This window comes from Arabidopsis thaliana, assembly GCF_000001735.4.
Source record: "Arabidopsis thaliana chromosome 1 sequence".
Taxonomy (NCBI): Eukaryota; Viridiplantae; Streptophyta; class Magnoliopsida; order Brassicales; family Brassicaceae; genus Arabidopsis; species Arabidopsis thaliana.
In genome coordinates, this window is record NC_003070.9 from 12,652,856 (window position 1) to 12,668,059 (window position 15,204).

At 39.6% G+C, this 15,204-nt stretch overlaps 4 protein-coding genes and 1 pseudogene across 6 annotated transcripts; 3 read left to right on the top strand and 2 right to left on the bottom strand.

The window, feature by feature from the left end:
• Positions 1–1,105: 1,105 nt before the first annotated feature.
• AT1G34560 (hypothetical protein (DUF1184)) lies at positions 1,106–1,924 on the top strand (the record flags this gene model as incomplete). The annotated part of the gene is made up of 3 exons (NM_103179.2): positions 1,106–1,182; positions 1,262–1,367; positions 1,463–1,924. 3 exons carry the CDS (start codon positions 1,106–1,108, stop codon positions 1,820–1,822), a joined length of 543 nt encoding a protein of 180 aa, NP_174716.1. The 3' UTR covers positions 1,823–1,924.
• Positions 1,925–2,071: 147 nt separating this feature from the next.
• AT1G34570 (Essential protein Yae1, N-terminal) lies at positions 2,072–3,750 on the bottom strand. Its single transcript, NM_103180.3, has 5 exons — positions 3,574–3,750; positions 3,381–3,440; positions 3,058–3,179; positions 2,842–2,963; positions 2,072–2,748 (listed from the first exon to the last, which is right to left on the bottom strand). The coding sequence occupies exons 1-5, from the start codon at positions 3,587–3,589 to the stop codon at positions 2,442–2,444; spliced, it is 627 nt and encodes a 208-aa protein (NP_564448.1). The 5' UTR covers positions 3,590–3,750; the 3' UTR covers positions 2,072–2,441.
• Positions 3,751–4,171: 421 nt separating this feature from the next.
• AT1G34575 (FAD-binding Berberine family protein) lies at positions 4,172–5,901 on the bottom strand. The gene has a single exon (NM_103181.2). The coding sequence runs from the start codon at positions 5,875–5,877 to the stop codon at positions 4,294–4,296; it is 1,584 nt and encodes a 527-aa protein (NP_564449.1). The 5' UTR covers positions 5,878–5,901; the 3' UTR covers positions 4,172–4,293.
• A 1,740-nt stretch (positions 5,902–7,641) lies between these two features.
• AT1G34580 (Major facilitator superfamily protein) lies at positions 7,642–11,015 on the top strand. 2 transcript variants are annotated; one of them, NM_103182.3, is made up of 4 exons: positions 7,642–7,911; positions 7,994–8,313; positions 8,775–9,413; positions 10,273–11,015. In NM_103182.3, the coding sequence occupies exons 1-4, from the start codon at positions 7,776–7,778 to the stop codon at positions 10,696–10,698; spliced, it is 1,521 nt and encodes a 506-aa protein (NP_174718.1). In that variant the 5' UTR covers positions 7,642–7,775; the 3' UTR covers positions 10,699–11,015. The 2 variants fall into 2 exon arrangements, with proteins under 2 accessions (NP_174718.1, NP_001320789.1); NM_001333113.1 differs by having other exon boundaries at positions 7,664–8,313.
• Positions 11,016–12,311: 1,296 nt separating this feature from the next.
• AT1G34590 lies at positions 12,312–14,963 on the top strand (annotated as a pseudogene; the record flags this gene model as incomplete). The annotated part of the gene is made up of 4 exons: positions 12,312–13,275; positions 13,352–14,181; positions 14,250–14,435; positions 14,481–14,963.
• Between the last annotated feature and the right edge of the window lie 241 nt (positions 14,964–15,204).

The following is a 15,204-nucleotide window of genomic DNA, read 5'->3' on the forward strand; positions in this document are numbered from 1 at the left end:
AGAGTTCTTTGGCGAAGACGATCCCTAATTCATTATGCATGCCAAACTGTGATCCTTTCCTTGCGGAGAGAACTGCTGGAGCTGAAGAGAAATTGCCTGCTCAAAAAAGCATGCCTAGGTAAAATTTGAAAAGTTACATCATATGGTCATTTCTTTAAAATAAAGATTGGTGGTTCTATTCAATTTGAAAAGATTTGGCGAATAGGTCTGTTTGGCAACGCTTTCTCTTGAGTTGGTGTAGAAGTCCATGATTGTCAATGCGTTTTTGCGTTAGTTCTCGGAGAAGTTGTAGGTTTCTATCTTGAGGTTTTGTGGACGGGCCTCAAATAGATATGCTCGTGGTAACTAGGATGAGGATTCCAGTTCTTCGGTTCTGTGGCAACCACGCAAATTTCTGAGCTTTGCGGACTCGGAATCGGTGTTTTTAAGTTATGTAGGTTGCTTTATTCCGTTTCTAGTATTCTTTGTAATATCTGTCAAAAATCGAAAATGGTGTAAAATTTAACCTTTTATCAAAAAAAAATGATTTGGTGGTTTTTCTTTAAAAATAAATAAATATATTTGGTGGTTTTTTTATAAAACAAACAAAAAAGTTTATTAAATTATATATAGAGCTGGTTTATTTTTAATCGTCAAAAAAAAAAAAAAAAAAACATCCATAATTAAGCCTTTTGTTTTCTATTATTTGTTGTCCAGGTTAAAGAAAAAGCTTAGAATAGGAAAGGATTAGTAAGATACATTTAGGTTTTAAACTACAACGATGATGAGGTCAGTGCATGATACCTTCTTTTTCCATGATTTGTTTTTTTTTTAGGAATTTGGATTTCATATTGATTTAAAAGGTTTCAAGTAGGCTAAAGTTACGATCTATGGTTATTCTCTTTGATTTCAAATTGAAGGCTAAAGTTACCATATCTAGGGTTATTCTCTCTGTTGACCGATCCATAGAACTAAATGCTTTGGGGAATTTGCATCTGATTTTTCTGACTAGAATTTGTTGTTTATTAATCTTTGTGCATTGGAAAGCCCACAAAAATTGCATCACGAGTCTTCTTCTTCAATGAGTTCCTCTGACATGTCGATTATCTCGAAACAATTTGAATTAATGTCGATGACTGACCGAGTTCTCCGACACAACAAAAGATTACTACAAGAGTCAAGATATTCTCCATACACTTTAGGGTTAGTGATCTTCATCATTCCCTTTTGAAGGTTTATTTTCTTACTCGTGTTAGAAAGTGAAAAGTATCAATTTGTGCAGGACAAAAGAGAAGCAGAAACATAAACAGAAAGAGGAGGCTGTACAACTAGGAGTTGAGCTCTCTCTCTTTGTCGCTGAAGCAATGTTCTTATTATCAGATGCATACGTTCTATGTTAGTCTTCTGTTTTTGGCTATTCAAGTATGCAGGGAAGAGAAACTTTGACGGTCCCGTGGTAGGAAGAGTGTTTTATGTTATTCAGTATGTGTTTGAAACATATATCAAACCCAAGAATGGAGTCTATAAGGATGGTGGCAAGTCGAGCCAATGGGAACAGTTCAAAACGTTTTCCTATCAATTTTCTTTTGGAGTCAGAGTTTTGGCTCGCATTGTTTCAATTCTTGAAATCGGTGGCTTAGTGAAACCGTCTGGTTTTAAACACTACAACCAAGAGCTTAAGAAGCTAGAGGAGCATTTGAGATCTGTCAAGGATGTATCGGAGGCGAATGGGTTTGCGAGAGAAGCTATAGAGTCTAGCATTTTTCACTTGTGGAAGTCTCTGTTTGAAGCAACACCAGAAATGATACACCCTAGTAAGACTAAAGTTCTTGAGCTGTTTTAGGCCTCTTTTGAACGAAGCAAGTCTCGAAACTTGCTCTCGACATCTTACTTCTTTAGGCATATGAATCCGCTTTAACATTTGCTCGACGAGAAATCAAACATTTTGTGCCAGAGTTGTTTTTTCTTTCTAAATAAATACTTCAAAGACAGTAGTTATGAGTAGAAGAAGATTGTTGTATCAAGTGACTTAAAAGACTTCTTTAAGTTCTGTCAAACTCTAGATCGGATAAGATCACGTCTGATAATGTTTCTTGGTAAGTTATTCCAATGATTTGCATTGCATCGAGATAAAGCTTGCATATATGGAATGCCTTTGTTACAATTTATTTTAATTCAAAATCTTTATTGATTAGTCCATTTTATAACATTAACAAATAACTAGCCATAATCTTGCTGACAAAGTACTTTGTTGGTTTGTCAACCCAAATTAACAGAGTAATTTCTTAGCTCGGCGAGTGCGGCTACAATTGGTAGAGAAGGTTGAATGAAATTGCCGAGGCAGAAAGCATGATTTAGCCGTCGCTACTCGCTGAGGCAGAACCGAGCTTACAAACAGTTTTTGGAAACTGGACGCTAATCTTGCTTTTGCTTGTGAATAACGTCTACTGAACAAGCCTCGTCTATGTATCAAATTTCACTTCAATCGTTGGAGATTTGTCAAGAAGAGAACTTAGCTCAGTAACATAGCTTCCTAAGTCGGCTGTGACATTAACACCTGAACAAGAACCTGAAACAGAACAAGAGTCGGGCCCTTCTTCTCCACTCTTCTCTTCCCCTTGTTTCGTAGTCAAAGTTTCATAGAACTGCTTCATTGCGACTTCCGTCGAAAGAGCATGCACAGAACTGTGTAATTTCTGAAACTTCTCTCTAGTTTCTTGTTCATCGATAAGCTTTTCTCTAAACTCAACCGGGAGGAAAGCCAGCGCACTTCAAAAAGAGTCAAAACAGAAAATGTATAACTTACTACTACTCGATAAGCTTCATCGGATATGTAACACATCGCAACAGACTTGTAATTACCTAGAAACACCTCTAACAATACCAAACTTGTAACCAGCAAGAACTGATTCCTTATAGCCAAAGTTATAACCTTCCTGCGCAATAGCTTCTTTCCCGACAACAATCCCATCACGATATCCAGCCTACGATTTCGATTTACCATTAAAAAAAAAACAGACATGGAGAAAATTGAACAAACATTTTACACTGAGAGAATGATAAAGCAAAAAAGAATACCGAGTGGAATTTCACACGTCTCTGCTCATTCTCATTGTCCAACACGCGAGCTTCACTATAATCTTCATCTGAACTTCCGTAAAAGGGATCATCTAAATTCTCAAGACCATGATCTTTATTACCTAAACCAAAAGATAGTTCTTATCAGAGAGACATGGAAAGCAAAAACTTAGCAATACAATGCTCTAAGCCTAAACAATCTGAGCAAACAAAAGACCTCAACTAAACTATCAGAAACAAATTTGTAAGAGTTCTAATCAGAAAAGCAAAAACTTTGTCAATTGTCACTAAGTTTATGACCTATGAAAGTAAAGAGTCCTCACTAAGTTTCGAAATCTGCAAACTTTCTCCATAAAGCTCTTTGGCGAAATTAACCTTCCCATCTGTATATCATTGACAATCATCAACATAAACAAAGCTTTCAAGTCATTAAATTTGAGTGGGGAATATCATCGAACACTTGGTGGGTGATTTATGAAACTTATGAAATCACAAATAGTATCGTAGTAAAAGAACCTTCAGGCGGCTCCATTAGTTCTACAGAGACGACTTCGAGATAATGGTTTGACCAAATGGTTTTGAGAGAACAGAAAGAACCAGAAGGAAGATGACGATCGTCGATGCCCACAACCACAAAGGTCACATACACAGGTTTCCGATTTTTTTCTTCGAAAAAGACAATTCCTAATTTTTGTTTTGTCGTTTAGTGAGTTATGAGGCCCAAGTTCAGCCCACTTAGCAGATTTTTTTGTTTTTGTTTTTTGGTTGGGTCAACGCACTTAGCAAATCTAAGTCAAAAGATTAGATTTGTTAATAGTCTAATAAACATAAACCAATCATGCTTTGAGTTAATTTTAAAACTTCAAATCCAACAAATTCTTCTTCCAAATAAAAATCAAAATCTATTTATAATTTTGGCAAATATATTGTAATGGTCTAATGGGCATTTTCATAATTATCTACAATCATAATTTTTGGATTTTATTTTTAATTTTTGGATTTTAAATAAATAAATTTAAAAAAGAGCAAAATTAACAATACATTGTTTCCTTTTTGACACTTATATTTTCAGATTTAATTAAACAAGAATATTACATTTATCTCTAATAACAACAAAAGATACAAATTTAAATAACATTTAATTGATGTTACAAAAAAAAGTACTAATTATCTCCTCTCCCACAAGATTATATTATTTAACATTACTAATACAAGACACAAATAATAAGAATGTCTCTAACGGCTAACGTGCACTGGAATGCTCTGCTCGTACCGGAAAATGTTGTCCGGATCAACTCTAGTCTTAACCTGAACCAACCTCTCGAAGTTATTCTTAAAATACTTAACTCCATACACTTTACCTTCCTCGTACGTTGAGTTCAAGTTCTTCCCAATGTCAATATCTCTGTAGTTCAAAAACGCTTCTCTTGGATTCTTAGACACGTAAGGGCTCATTGCCTCGAACACTCTTTCCGTTTGGCTCAAGCAATCGCTAGCCGCTTCTTCACCTGGCACGAACCAGTTAGATGAGTACTGAATCTTAAACATGTTCCCTGCTCGGTGAGGAAACGCCGTCTCTGTCGCCGGAATCTCGCTCATTCTCCCGCCGTATGGGTTCCAAGCCATCGACACGTTCTCGTTCTCTGAAAGAATCTTGAATATCGATTCTAGACCGGGTTTTGAGATCGGTTTCTGCACGTAATCGGATTTTCTTTTAAGGTAGATTTGCTTTTGTGGGATTCGGTTTAGCATGACCGATGTTGGTGCTGTACCCGGTGGGATACTAAGCCAGAACAGAACTGATTCGATCCATTTCATTTCTATGCACTCTGTTTTGTTCAGACCGAGTTCCGGGAATTTGGCGTTCATAATCTCTAGAAGCTTCTCGGAGTTTCCTAAGTACATTCCCATGAAAGAAGCCTTGACCGTCTTGTTACTTGAGCTCAACGTTAATCTTATGAACAAATCGTTATCGATCTTGTCGGCGATCTCTTGCCATTTCGCTGCAAGATCGGTAGGGATTACTCCTCTGTTTCCGATTGTTTCAACGTTAAAGACTGTAACTTTCTCCGGGACAGGAACTAGCTTGATCTTCCAAGCTAAGACAACACAGAAGCTAGCGGCTCCACCGCCTCGTAAGGCCCAGAAAAGATCTTCTCCCATGGAACTCCGGTCCAAGACTCTTGCGTTAGCATCAACAATCTTAGCGTCTATAATGTTATCAATCGATAAACCGTATTTCCTCATCATGTTTCCGTAACCTCCACCGCTAAAATGCCCACCAGCACCGAGACCGGGACAGATTCCAGCGGGGAAACCACGGAGGTTGTTGCTTTTATTGGCAACGTTGTAGTAGATCTCTCCTAGGGTTGCACCGGATTGTACCCACGCGGTATCTAGTTTTGGATCGATCTCAATTGCACGTAGATTAAACATGTCGAGGACGACGAAATCAACGGTTGATAAATAAGACATTCCATCGTAGTCATGTCCTCCACTACGGATACGGAGCTGGAGGCCAAGTTTTTTGGCGCAGTTGATTGTAGCTTGGATATGAGTGAAGTGAGCCGCGGCTACGATCGCTACCGGTTTACGTGTAGTACCGTTGAAGTAACGGAGATTGCGGACGTAGTTGTTGAGAATGGTGAGGAAGTTAGGGTTTTGTTGCGTGTATGTGAAGTTTTGGATTGGGACGGAAGGTTTGAAAACGGTTACACATTGTGTGAAACTGTCTTTGAGTTTTGGTGGTGCTGCGAATGATGTTGGAATTAGAAGGAGAAAAACTGTGAAGATTAGGGTTTGAGTTGTTGAAGATTTCATTTTTCTTTCCTTGGAGAAGATAATGGTTTTAGTGTTTTGAGAGATTGGTGAGGGATTAGGATAATTTATATAGTGTATTATAGATAGATTGATATTCTTGTGAATGTATATATATTTTTTGGTAGACTGAAATCTAAAAAGTAGTCAATATAAGTAGGTAGTTGGAGATTTAAGTCTTAAAATATAGCGTTCTATTACTATACATTTTGTTAGTTTTAGATCATAACATTTTTTAAAAAATTTAACGTAGGTCTATATTTAGATTTTGCTATATACATACAAACACGAATTTAAAAAATCGCACTCTAGTTGAAACCTAAATATATTTTGTTTTACAATTATGTCAAGATCTATAGTAGCATCCTCGAAAGAGAAACATATATATATGGTTTATACCATTCAAACAAATTAAACAATATACCTCATTACACTTTAATACGTATTGAAGATTTGTAATGAGTATAGTTAGGTTGAAACGTCAAAGATAGTATAGAAATTGGAGAAAGTGTTTTCTTATTCAATACAAAAGGTGTAGAAATTGGAGAAGCTGCTTGCTTATTCAATACATACAAAGGTGTAGAAATTGGACGTACTTAAGAAAAAAAAATCTAAACCTTATTACAAGTCAATTAATAATTAGGAGTTATATTCAGAGCCAGCCCTCAATAGAAGCTACACAAGCAAGTGTTTGTGGCCTTGAATGTGTTAATATTAAATTTAGAAGCCATTAATTATGAAAACTTCCAATATAACTCTATTGTTAAAGACTCGTTAAAGTGAAAAAGAGGTGGTGGATTCAAATGAAAAGTTCCAATAGCTCTATTGTTAAAGACTCCTTTCTATGAAAATGAGTTGGTGGGTTCGAATTGGAATTCATACCTCAAAGATATTATGGAGAAATTAATAGATATACAAAACAAAGAGTCATGGACTTATTGTATATGATATTAATTAGTGTTTTATACGAACCAAACTAATTGATGGGTTTCATTCTCAATTTTCTTATATTTCTAATGGATCCATGCGCAAATGGTACAAATGCAAATATTACACATTTAGATTTATCTACATGATCTCGGAAATTTTATAATATGCTAATGTCCAAATTAGTTTCTTAGTCAGCTTAAATGTCGTCACACTTATTTATACGGTACTAGAATTCAAAGCACTGAGGCTAAAACTACGTCTTTAATTCTTCCTACCAAAATGGTAGAACACGTGACAAACCACCATTATGTAAACTTTGTCTTTGTGTGGCTATTTATTTTCATATTCTTATCTTCTATCTGGATTCTTTCATCAGTTTCTGTCAGCGATAAGGATGTTATACCAAACTCGATCTATTATTACTAACTGCGTATGAAGAATGTAAATTAGTTTATTACATTTACATTTTGTTTTGGAGAATTCAAATTAGTTCACTACACCAAATAAAATATGTGGTGTAGCCACTACAAAAAAGCGGCGCATGACGTCGGTTCTTATTGACCTTGACGTCGATACTAAACCGACTTGAACAAAATAGCATCAGTTTGAAAAACCATCGTGATAACTTGTGACGTTAAGTATTTTGACACCACTATAACATTCGATGTTTATTTGTGTGTCTAATATTTGAATCGGTTTAAGTAAGTTTAGCGACTGTTTTTATGTGACACAAAAATCAAAAACTCATTTCTTGCTTTGAAAGTTTCTTAAGTCCTTTTAGATTATGACGTTATTAACCGACATATGCATAGATAAGTGGCTGCACACTAGTACCATCAAGTCACCACGCCAACTAACTAAAAGACTCACCTAAAAACCTTCTTTATCTTTAATGTATTCTCTTTGTTCATTTGGTTTTACAACCAAAAAAAAACAAAAAAAAAACACTTCATGCGTAAGACATAAGCAAAATGGCCGGTGGAGGATTGGCTCTTGATGTCTCCAGCGCCGGAAACATTGATGCCAAGATCACAGCCGCAGTTGTCATGAGTTGCATTGTGGCTGCCTCATGTGGTCTCATTTTTGGCTATGACATCGGAATCTCAGGTTACAAATTCAAGAACATAAAAGGATCATTTTATTAAACAAGTATATTAGTTAATTTATCTTTGATTATAATTTAACAAAGGGGGTGTGACGACTATGAAGCCGTTTCTTGAGAAATTCTTTCCATCGGTTCTTAAAAAAGCTTCGGAAGCTAAGACGAATGTCTACTGCGTCTACGACAGCCAACTTCTTACGGCCTTCACATCTAGCCTTTATGTTGCCGGCTTAGTAGCTTCCTTAGTGGCTAGCCGTCTCACAGCGGCTTATGGTCGCCGAACCACCATGATCCTTGGCGGTTTCACTTTCCTCTTTGGTGCTCTGATCAATGGCTTAGCTGCTAACATCGCCATGCTCATCTCCGGTCGGATTTTGCTAGGATTTGGTGTCGGTTTCACCAACCAGGTAGCTATATATAGTTCCAATTTCACTAGAGCCCATAGCATATTTTTGTTCGTTTGAGTGTTGGTATATGGTTAATTAAGTTGTTCTTTCTGATTTATTTTGGGTTTATCACTATATATTAAACCTGAAACCAATACACAATAATTTATAACTCGTTAGGTTTGATAAAATTACGGTTTTAGATTCGACTTTATATATATATTTATGTATCCTACTTTGTAAAATTTTAGTTACACAAAAGTCTAAAACAGTTTTTAATTTTCACCAAAAAATAAAGTCTAAAACAATTTTAGATCAGGTTTAAGTTTGTTTTTGTCGGTTTTTAAACAAAATCTAGTTCGGTTTGAACGGTTTTGGTTTAAACAATTTTATTTAATGTGTTAGCATATCTATCACATTTAATAAATATAAATACGGATGAAACTATACTCTTTTTAAAAAAAAAAATGTGAACACTCTAGGCGGCTCCGGTATATCTATCGGAAGTAGCACCACCGCGATGGCGTGGAGCATTCAACATCGGCTTTTCATGCTTCATCAGTATGGGAGTAGTAGCAGCCAATCTAATAAATTACGGTACCGATAGTCACCGTAACGGCTGGCGTATCTCGCTAGGTCTAGCTGCTGTACCAGCCGCGATCATGACCGTGGGATGTCTATTCATTTCCGACACACCTTCTAGCCTCTTGGCGCGTGGGAAACACGATGAAGCTCACACGTCGCTGCTTAAGCTACGTGGCGTCGAAAACATAGCTGACGTGGAAACCGAGCTAGCAGAGTTGGTTAGGTCAAGCCAGCTAGCCATTGAGGCTAGAGCCGAACTGTTTATGAAGACGATATTGCAGAGACGGTATAGGCCTCATCTTGTGGTTGCTGTGGTGATACCATGTTTTCAACAGTTAACTGGAATAACGGTGAACGCGTTCTATGCGCCGGTTCTGTTTCGATCGGTTGGGTTTGGTTCTGGTCCGGCTCTTATTGCGACGTTCATACTCGGGTTTGTTAATCTTGGTTCGCTTCTTCTCTCAACAATGGTTATTGACCGGTTTGGTAGACGGTTTTTGTTCATTGCTGGCGGTATTCTGATGCTTCTCTGTCAGGTATGTTCTAAATAAGTTATGGGTTAGTTATGCTTACGCATATGATTATGAATACTATTTAAACGCAAATTTTGTTACGTATATAGTAATATTTTCCATAACTTTTATGATAAACTCAATCATTTCTAGTAAATATTATTTTGAAATAAAAAATTGACTTCTGCATTAAATCGAAAAAATTGACTTCAGCATTAAATTTATTAATGAAAAATAATTGCGTTTATGAGTATAAAAATACTAAATCTGATTAGCAACCAAAAGTTGTACAAATTTTTTAGCTGTCAGGGAACAATGCAAAGCTGTAAAAAAAATGATATAAGAAAACTATATAAAAAATATATATAACCACTTTTAAAAATTTACTCGATTGAAAATATTATAACGGTTCAGATAAAAATAAAAATATCAAGAGTTTAGAATGTGATGTAAGAAATAGGTCCAAACTAGAACCACCAACCACATTTTTAGTTTTTTTTTTTTTTTTTTTGAATACCAGGAGGTTTTGGGTCGAATCCCGTAATCCCCCCAAGCCCGAAACCACAGCATGTAATATTAGTTTCGTCCCAAGCGTCATTCGAATCGGCGACCTCTAAACTTTGCATACGGTCTTTACCAATTGAGCTAACGACACTTATCACATTTTTTAGTTTTTTCTTCGTCTATTTAACATAATCTTAGAAAAGTAACTATGAAAATCTAAAATGAAATGTGTTCCGAAATATGAAGCATTTTTAGTAACGTTTTACTTTGGTTACCATCTTCAAATTATACTAAACTGTTAAGAGTGACAAAAAAAAAATTATGTGATTGGGCCAAACATGCCAATTGCCAAATATTGATAACTCAATCTTGTGTACAGATTGCAGTGGCTGTGTTACTAGCTGTGACAGTGGGAGCCACCGGGGACGGAGAGATGAAGAAGGGTTACGCCGTGACGGTGGTGGTGTTACTTTGCATATACGCAGCTGGGTTTGGATGGTCGTGGGGGCCATTAAGCTGGCTTGTCCCAAGTGAGATATTCCCACTCAAGATACGACCAGCTGGTCAGAGCTTAAGCGTTGCCGTGAACTTCGCCGCAACGTTTGCTCTCTCTCAAACGTTCTTAGCAACGCTCTGCGATTTCAAGTACGGTGCTTTCTTGTTTTACGGCGGTTGGATCTTTACAATGACGATATTCGTCATCATGTTCTTGCCCGAGACCAAAGGGATACCTGTGGATTCTATGTATCAAGTTTGGGAGAAGCATTGGTATTGGCAACGGTTTACTAAACCGACGTCAACTTAAAAGATGCAATATTGCAATGGGTTCGCATTTTCAATGGATTATGTTTATTAATTAGTTAGGATTAAAAGGATATATGAGTCATGACTAATCAGTAATCACAATATTGTTTTAATATCGAAGTTGCATTGGTAACTTGGAACAAGTATACGTTCGAGAACATATTGTTTTAACCACGTAGCTACGTGGTAAGGTGGGAGGTCAACTGACCCCAACAGATTTTGTAAATTATAAATATTTATTTGTATTTTAATTTTTAAGTGTAAAACTTAAGTGAACTGGTTAATAATGTTTATGATGATCCCTATATCTTTTGTTCTAAATCCTCTATTGACCCCTTCAATTTTATTTTTGTATCACTAATTTCATGACATAAAATAGTACCATATATTATGTCATTTTATTATGTCAGGTTGGCTTGTGAGGATCGTAATATAATACTAGTATGCTAAAATGTGCTCTGATCATTTGGCATTTACATGCAGAAGTGGAATATACAAGCCGATATCTCATGTAAATTCTGCATTAAACGGGTCGAAACTAGAAACCACCTCTTTTTCAATGCTGTTATTCAAGGGAAATATGAGAAAAGCTAGTTAAAAGATTACTTCGTAGTGGGATTGGGATCAACTCTCACTGCTCATCACAAATCCGACTGTTGAAAGGAAGGTGTTGCTGCTTCTGCAATACGCACTGTCAATCACAGTCCACACCATGTGACGAGAGAGAAATAACAGATGGCATAGAGAAGAGTCGGTCACTGCAACTACCCTAGAGAGAACCATCGACAAAAACATTCGCAACCAAATTACACTACTTCGAAAAACCGGGAACCCGAAGTATGATAACCTTTTCATATTTTGGCTTTCCACTAGGCATTAAAATGTAAATTTTTATTTTGTCTTTAGATTTTTCAAAAACTTAGAAAAGATGCATTTGATGTAAACCAGGATTTTTTGGTAAACCGAGGCGTTTCGAGGTCGGGTCGGGGGACCATTTCACGAGAATGCTCTGAAGCGTTCTCGATATCGCCTCGGTATGGATTCTTGATGCGATCTCTGAGGTGTTTTGTGGCCCGGTTCGGGATAACTCTTCGATGTCTCCTGAGGCGTTGAAACATGGTTGGCTCGCAGCTCCCCAATGGTTTGCCCCCCAGCTCAGTGACTTGGCAGAGAGACGATGAGCTTCATGAATGGATTCCTGAGCCGACTGTTCGTCTTCTAGTTCTGTCGCTTCATCTTCTCGGACGGTCAAACTTCTGTCGCGTGTCGCCGACTATTCTTGAGGAGTGGAAACGTTTCTCGCTTATTCCCGAGGACCACGCGGATCTTTTCCTTCTGCCAAGCCCACGCGCTTAAACGCGTTTTGAATGTTTGCCGCGGACCCGACGCGCCCTTGAAAACTCTTTATATATGGCGAGCCACTCCTTCAAGATTTCATTTGAAGTTTTCGAAGAAAATAAACAAGGTTTGCTTCATTCTCTCTGATCTTGATATTTCTATCGTTTTTTCTTTTTCGGTGAAGCTCCGTCGTTCTTTTTGTTATTTTTGATTTTTCCGGGAGAAATTCTTGTTTTCTGGTTGTTTCCCTTCTCGTCTATCGTTCCCGAACCGAGAATGAGTTCTACACAGTCTCCGTCGATCCCGAGCGCTTCTTTTGTCGATTCTAGCGACTCAAATCACCTAGATGATCTTCCCCCGATCTACAAACGGAGATCAGTTTGGACGTCTTCTGAAGAGGATACTGTATCTTCTTCGGATGCCCCCGAGCAGGCGACTCCCTTCACGGCTCGGGAAGAAACCAATGCCGACATCACTCGGGAATTGGATTTGCCTGACGACCCCGAGCTGCCTCTCGTTCGGAGGTCTTTTGCCTCGACGGCTGACGAAGCCGGGACATCCAATTGGCAAGATGTGCCCGAGCCCTTCATGCCGACGGTTAAGATCGAGGATTTTCTTTGCTTCGGCCCGAACGAGACAGAAGATATCCTGCGTCTTAACGAGCAGAAAGCTTTCGAAAAGGCTGAGAAGAAGAAGAGGAAGAGGAACAAAAAGGTGATAATGCCAGATTCTCCCGGCTCAACATTGTGCACCGAGCGGTCTCTCTCGGACCTTAGGGCTCGATTTAGTCTTGGCGCTGTAACCTTGCGTGTGTCGAGCCCTGACGAGCGGGCCGACAATCCCCCTGCGAATTTCTATACCTTGTATGAGGGGTTCTTTTATGGTTGCTTCTTGTGGCTGCCGATCCCGAGGCTGGTCCTGGAGTGTGTGACGTCATATCAGATTGCCCTTTCCCAGATCACGATGCGATCCTTGAGGCATTTGCTTGGGATTTTGATTCGAGGTTACGAGTCTGAAAAGGAGATAACGCTTGCTCATCTGAGAAATTTTCTCGAGATCCGGCGGGTGCCAAAATCCAAAGTGGATCGGTATTACATTTCCTCCGCTAAGGGAAATAAAATTATTGATGGGTTCTCGAGCAAGGACGAGCCGTATACCGATCATTTCTTCTTCGTAGCCATCGAAGATGCTGTTCATGAAGATCTCCTCGGGACGGTTCTGACGAGATGGGGAATTTTGGGTAGTTGTACTTAGAAATTTATTTGTACCCGATGCGATGTTAGTTTCGTTTTCTAATTGCAGTTTTCCTTTTGCAGAACGCACTCTCAAGTTCATCGAGCCGATTCCAGACGACTTTCTTTCGGCTTTTCACGCGTTGTCGGCTCGGAAGTGCGATTGGCTGAAGCATTTTTCTCGGGAGCGAGTTGAACGTGCGCTTCGTCTTCTTCACGGTGTTTCTTGTCCTACTAGTTTGGAGTCTTTCGATCACCGTACCCAATTCTTTGTAGACATGCAATCGACGAAGCTTACTCTGTGGGAGGTTTACGCCAAAAAGAAAGAGGATAAGGAGAGGCGATTGGCGGAGGAGAAACGCCTTGTTGATGCGGGATTTATCTCGCCGCGTGCTGCTCCTGAGACGACCCGAGATGGGAATGTTATTCCCGATGCTGCCGCGCCGGTTGATGCGGGACTGATCTCTCCGCGGGCCGCTCCTGAGGCGTCCCGAGATGGGAATGTTATTCCAGATGCTGCCGCGCCGGTTGATGCGGGACTGATCTCGCTGCGGGACGCTCCTGAGGCGTCCCGAGATGGGAATGTTATTCCCGATGCTGCCGCGCCGGTTGATGCGGCACCCTCTGAAGCTCAGGAAGCTGAGCCGTCTGTTGCTGCATCCGAAGCGGTTGTGGCGTTACCTGTAAGTGACACAGCGGCGGGTAAGCGCGTTCGGGTTGACGATGAATCGTCAAAGAAGAAGAAGACGAAAAAGAAGACATCCGGCTCCGAGGCGGAGAAAGTACTCCCGATCTTCGAAGATCGCATTGCCTCGGCCAATCTACTCGTGGGATGCGTTGGTACCTTACTTCCTCCTCCAGATACTCTTCTGGAATCTCGAAAATATGCCGAGACGGCATCTCACTTTTTGCGGGTATGTGCTTTGTTACTTATAATTCGCTTTTAGCGTTGTCATTATAAATCTAACTTTTCCTTTTCCAGGCTGTCGCCTCGATGAACCGGATGGTACATTCGTATGATTCGGCTATGCGGAGCAACATGGAGGTGGCTGGTAAGTTAGCCGAGGCGGAGTCTCGGATTCAGGCCGCCGAGCGGGAGAAAAATGAGGCACTCTCCGAAGCTGCCGCAGCGAAGTTGGAAAGGGAGGAGGTCGAGAGGATGGCCTTCGTAAACAGAGAAAATGCCATAAGGATGGCCGAGCAGAATCTCTAGGCGAATTCTGAGATTGTCCGTCACAAGGGGATGTTATCTGAGGAGAGAGGGCTTCGTGATAGCGAGGTGGCTCGGGCCATTCAGACGACGAGGCGGGAGGTTTCGGAAGCCTTCACTGCCAAGATAAAAACTGCCAAGCACAAAATGTCGCTCCTTGATGAGGTCAACGACCGATTCATGTACTTGTCTCAGGCGCGAGCCAATGCGCAGCTAATCGAGGCGTTCGAAGGTGGCGGAGTTCTGGAGAGAGAGAAAGAGCAAGTTGATGAGTGGTTGAAAGATTTCGCCGATGCTGAGGCTAATCTCAATCGCTTCATCGCCGAGCTGAAAGATGATCTCAAGGCTCCAGCTCTTGAGTCCGCTCCTCTGAGTCCGGGTGGTCATAGGTCGGTCGAGTCAGTAGCCGACAAGGCGGGAGTTACGGATCAAGCCGGATCGCTCCTTCCTGCCAAGGATAACCGCCAATCTGAAGATCTTGATTAGGGACCCGAGGCGGTTTTTGTTTTTCTCTATTTTCTTATTGTTTGGTTATAATACTTATGCCTGGATAGCTTTATCCGATGGTATGTAGAACCTGTGCCTGGACGACTTTATCCAATTTTAAGTTTCTTTTTTGAAATCCAAAAGTTTTGGTTTATTAGTTCCGAACCATTTTATTTTACCAGTATAAGATTGGTTTTTTTTTAAAGTGAAGTCTCTCGGTTGCGACCCGATCGTATTCACT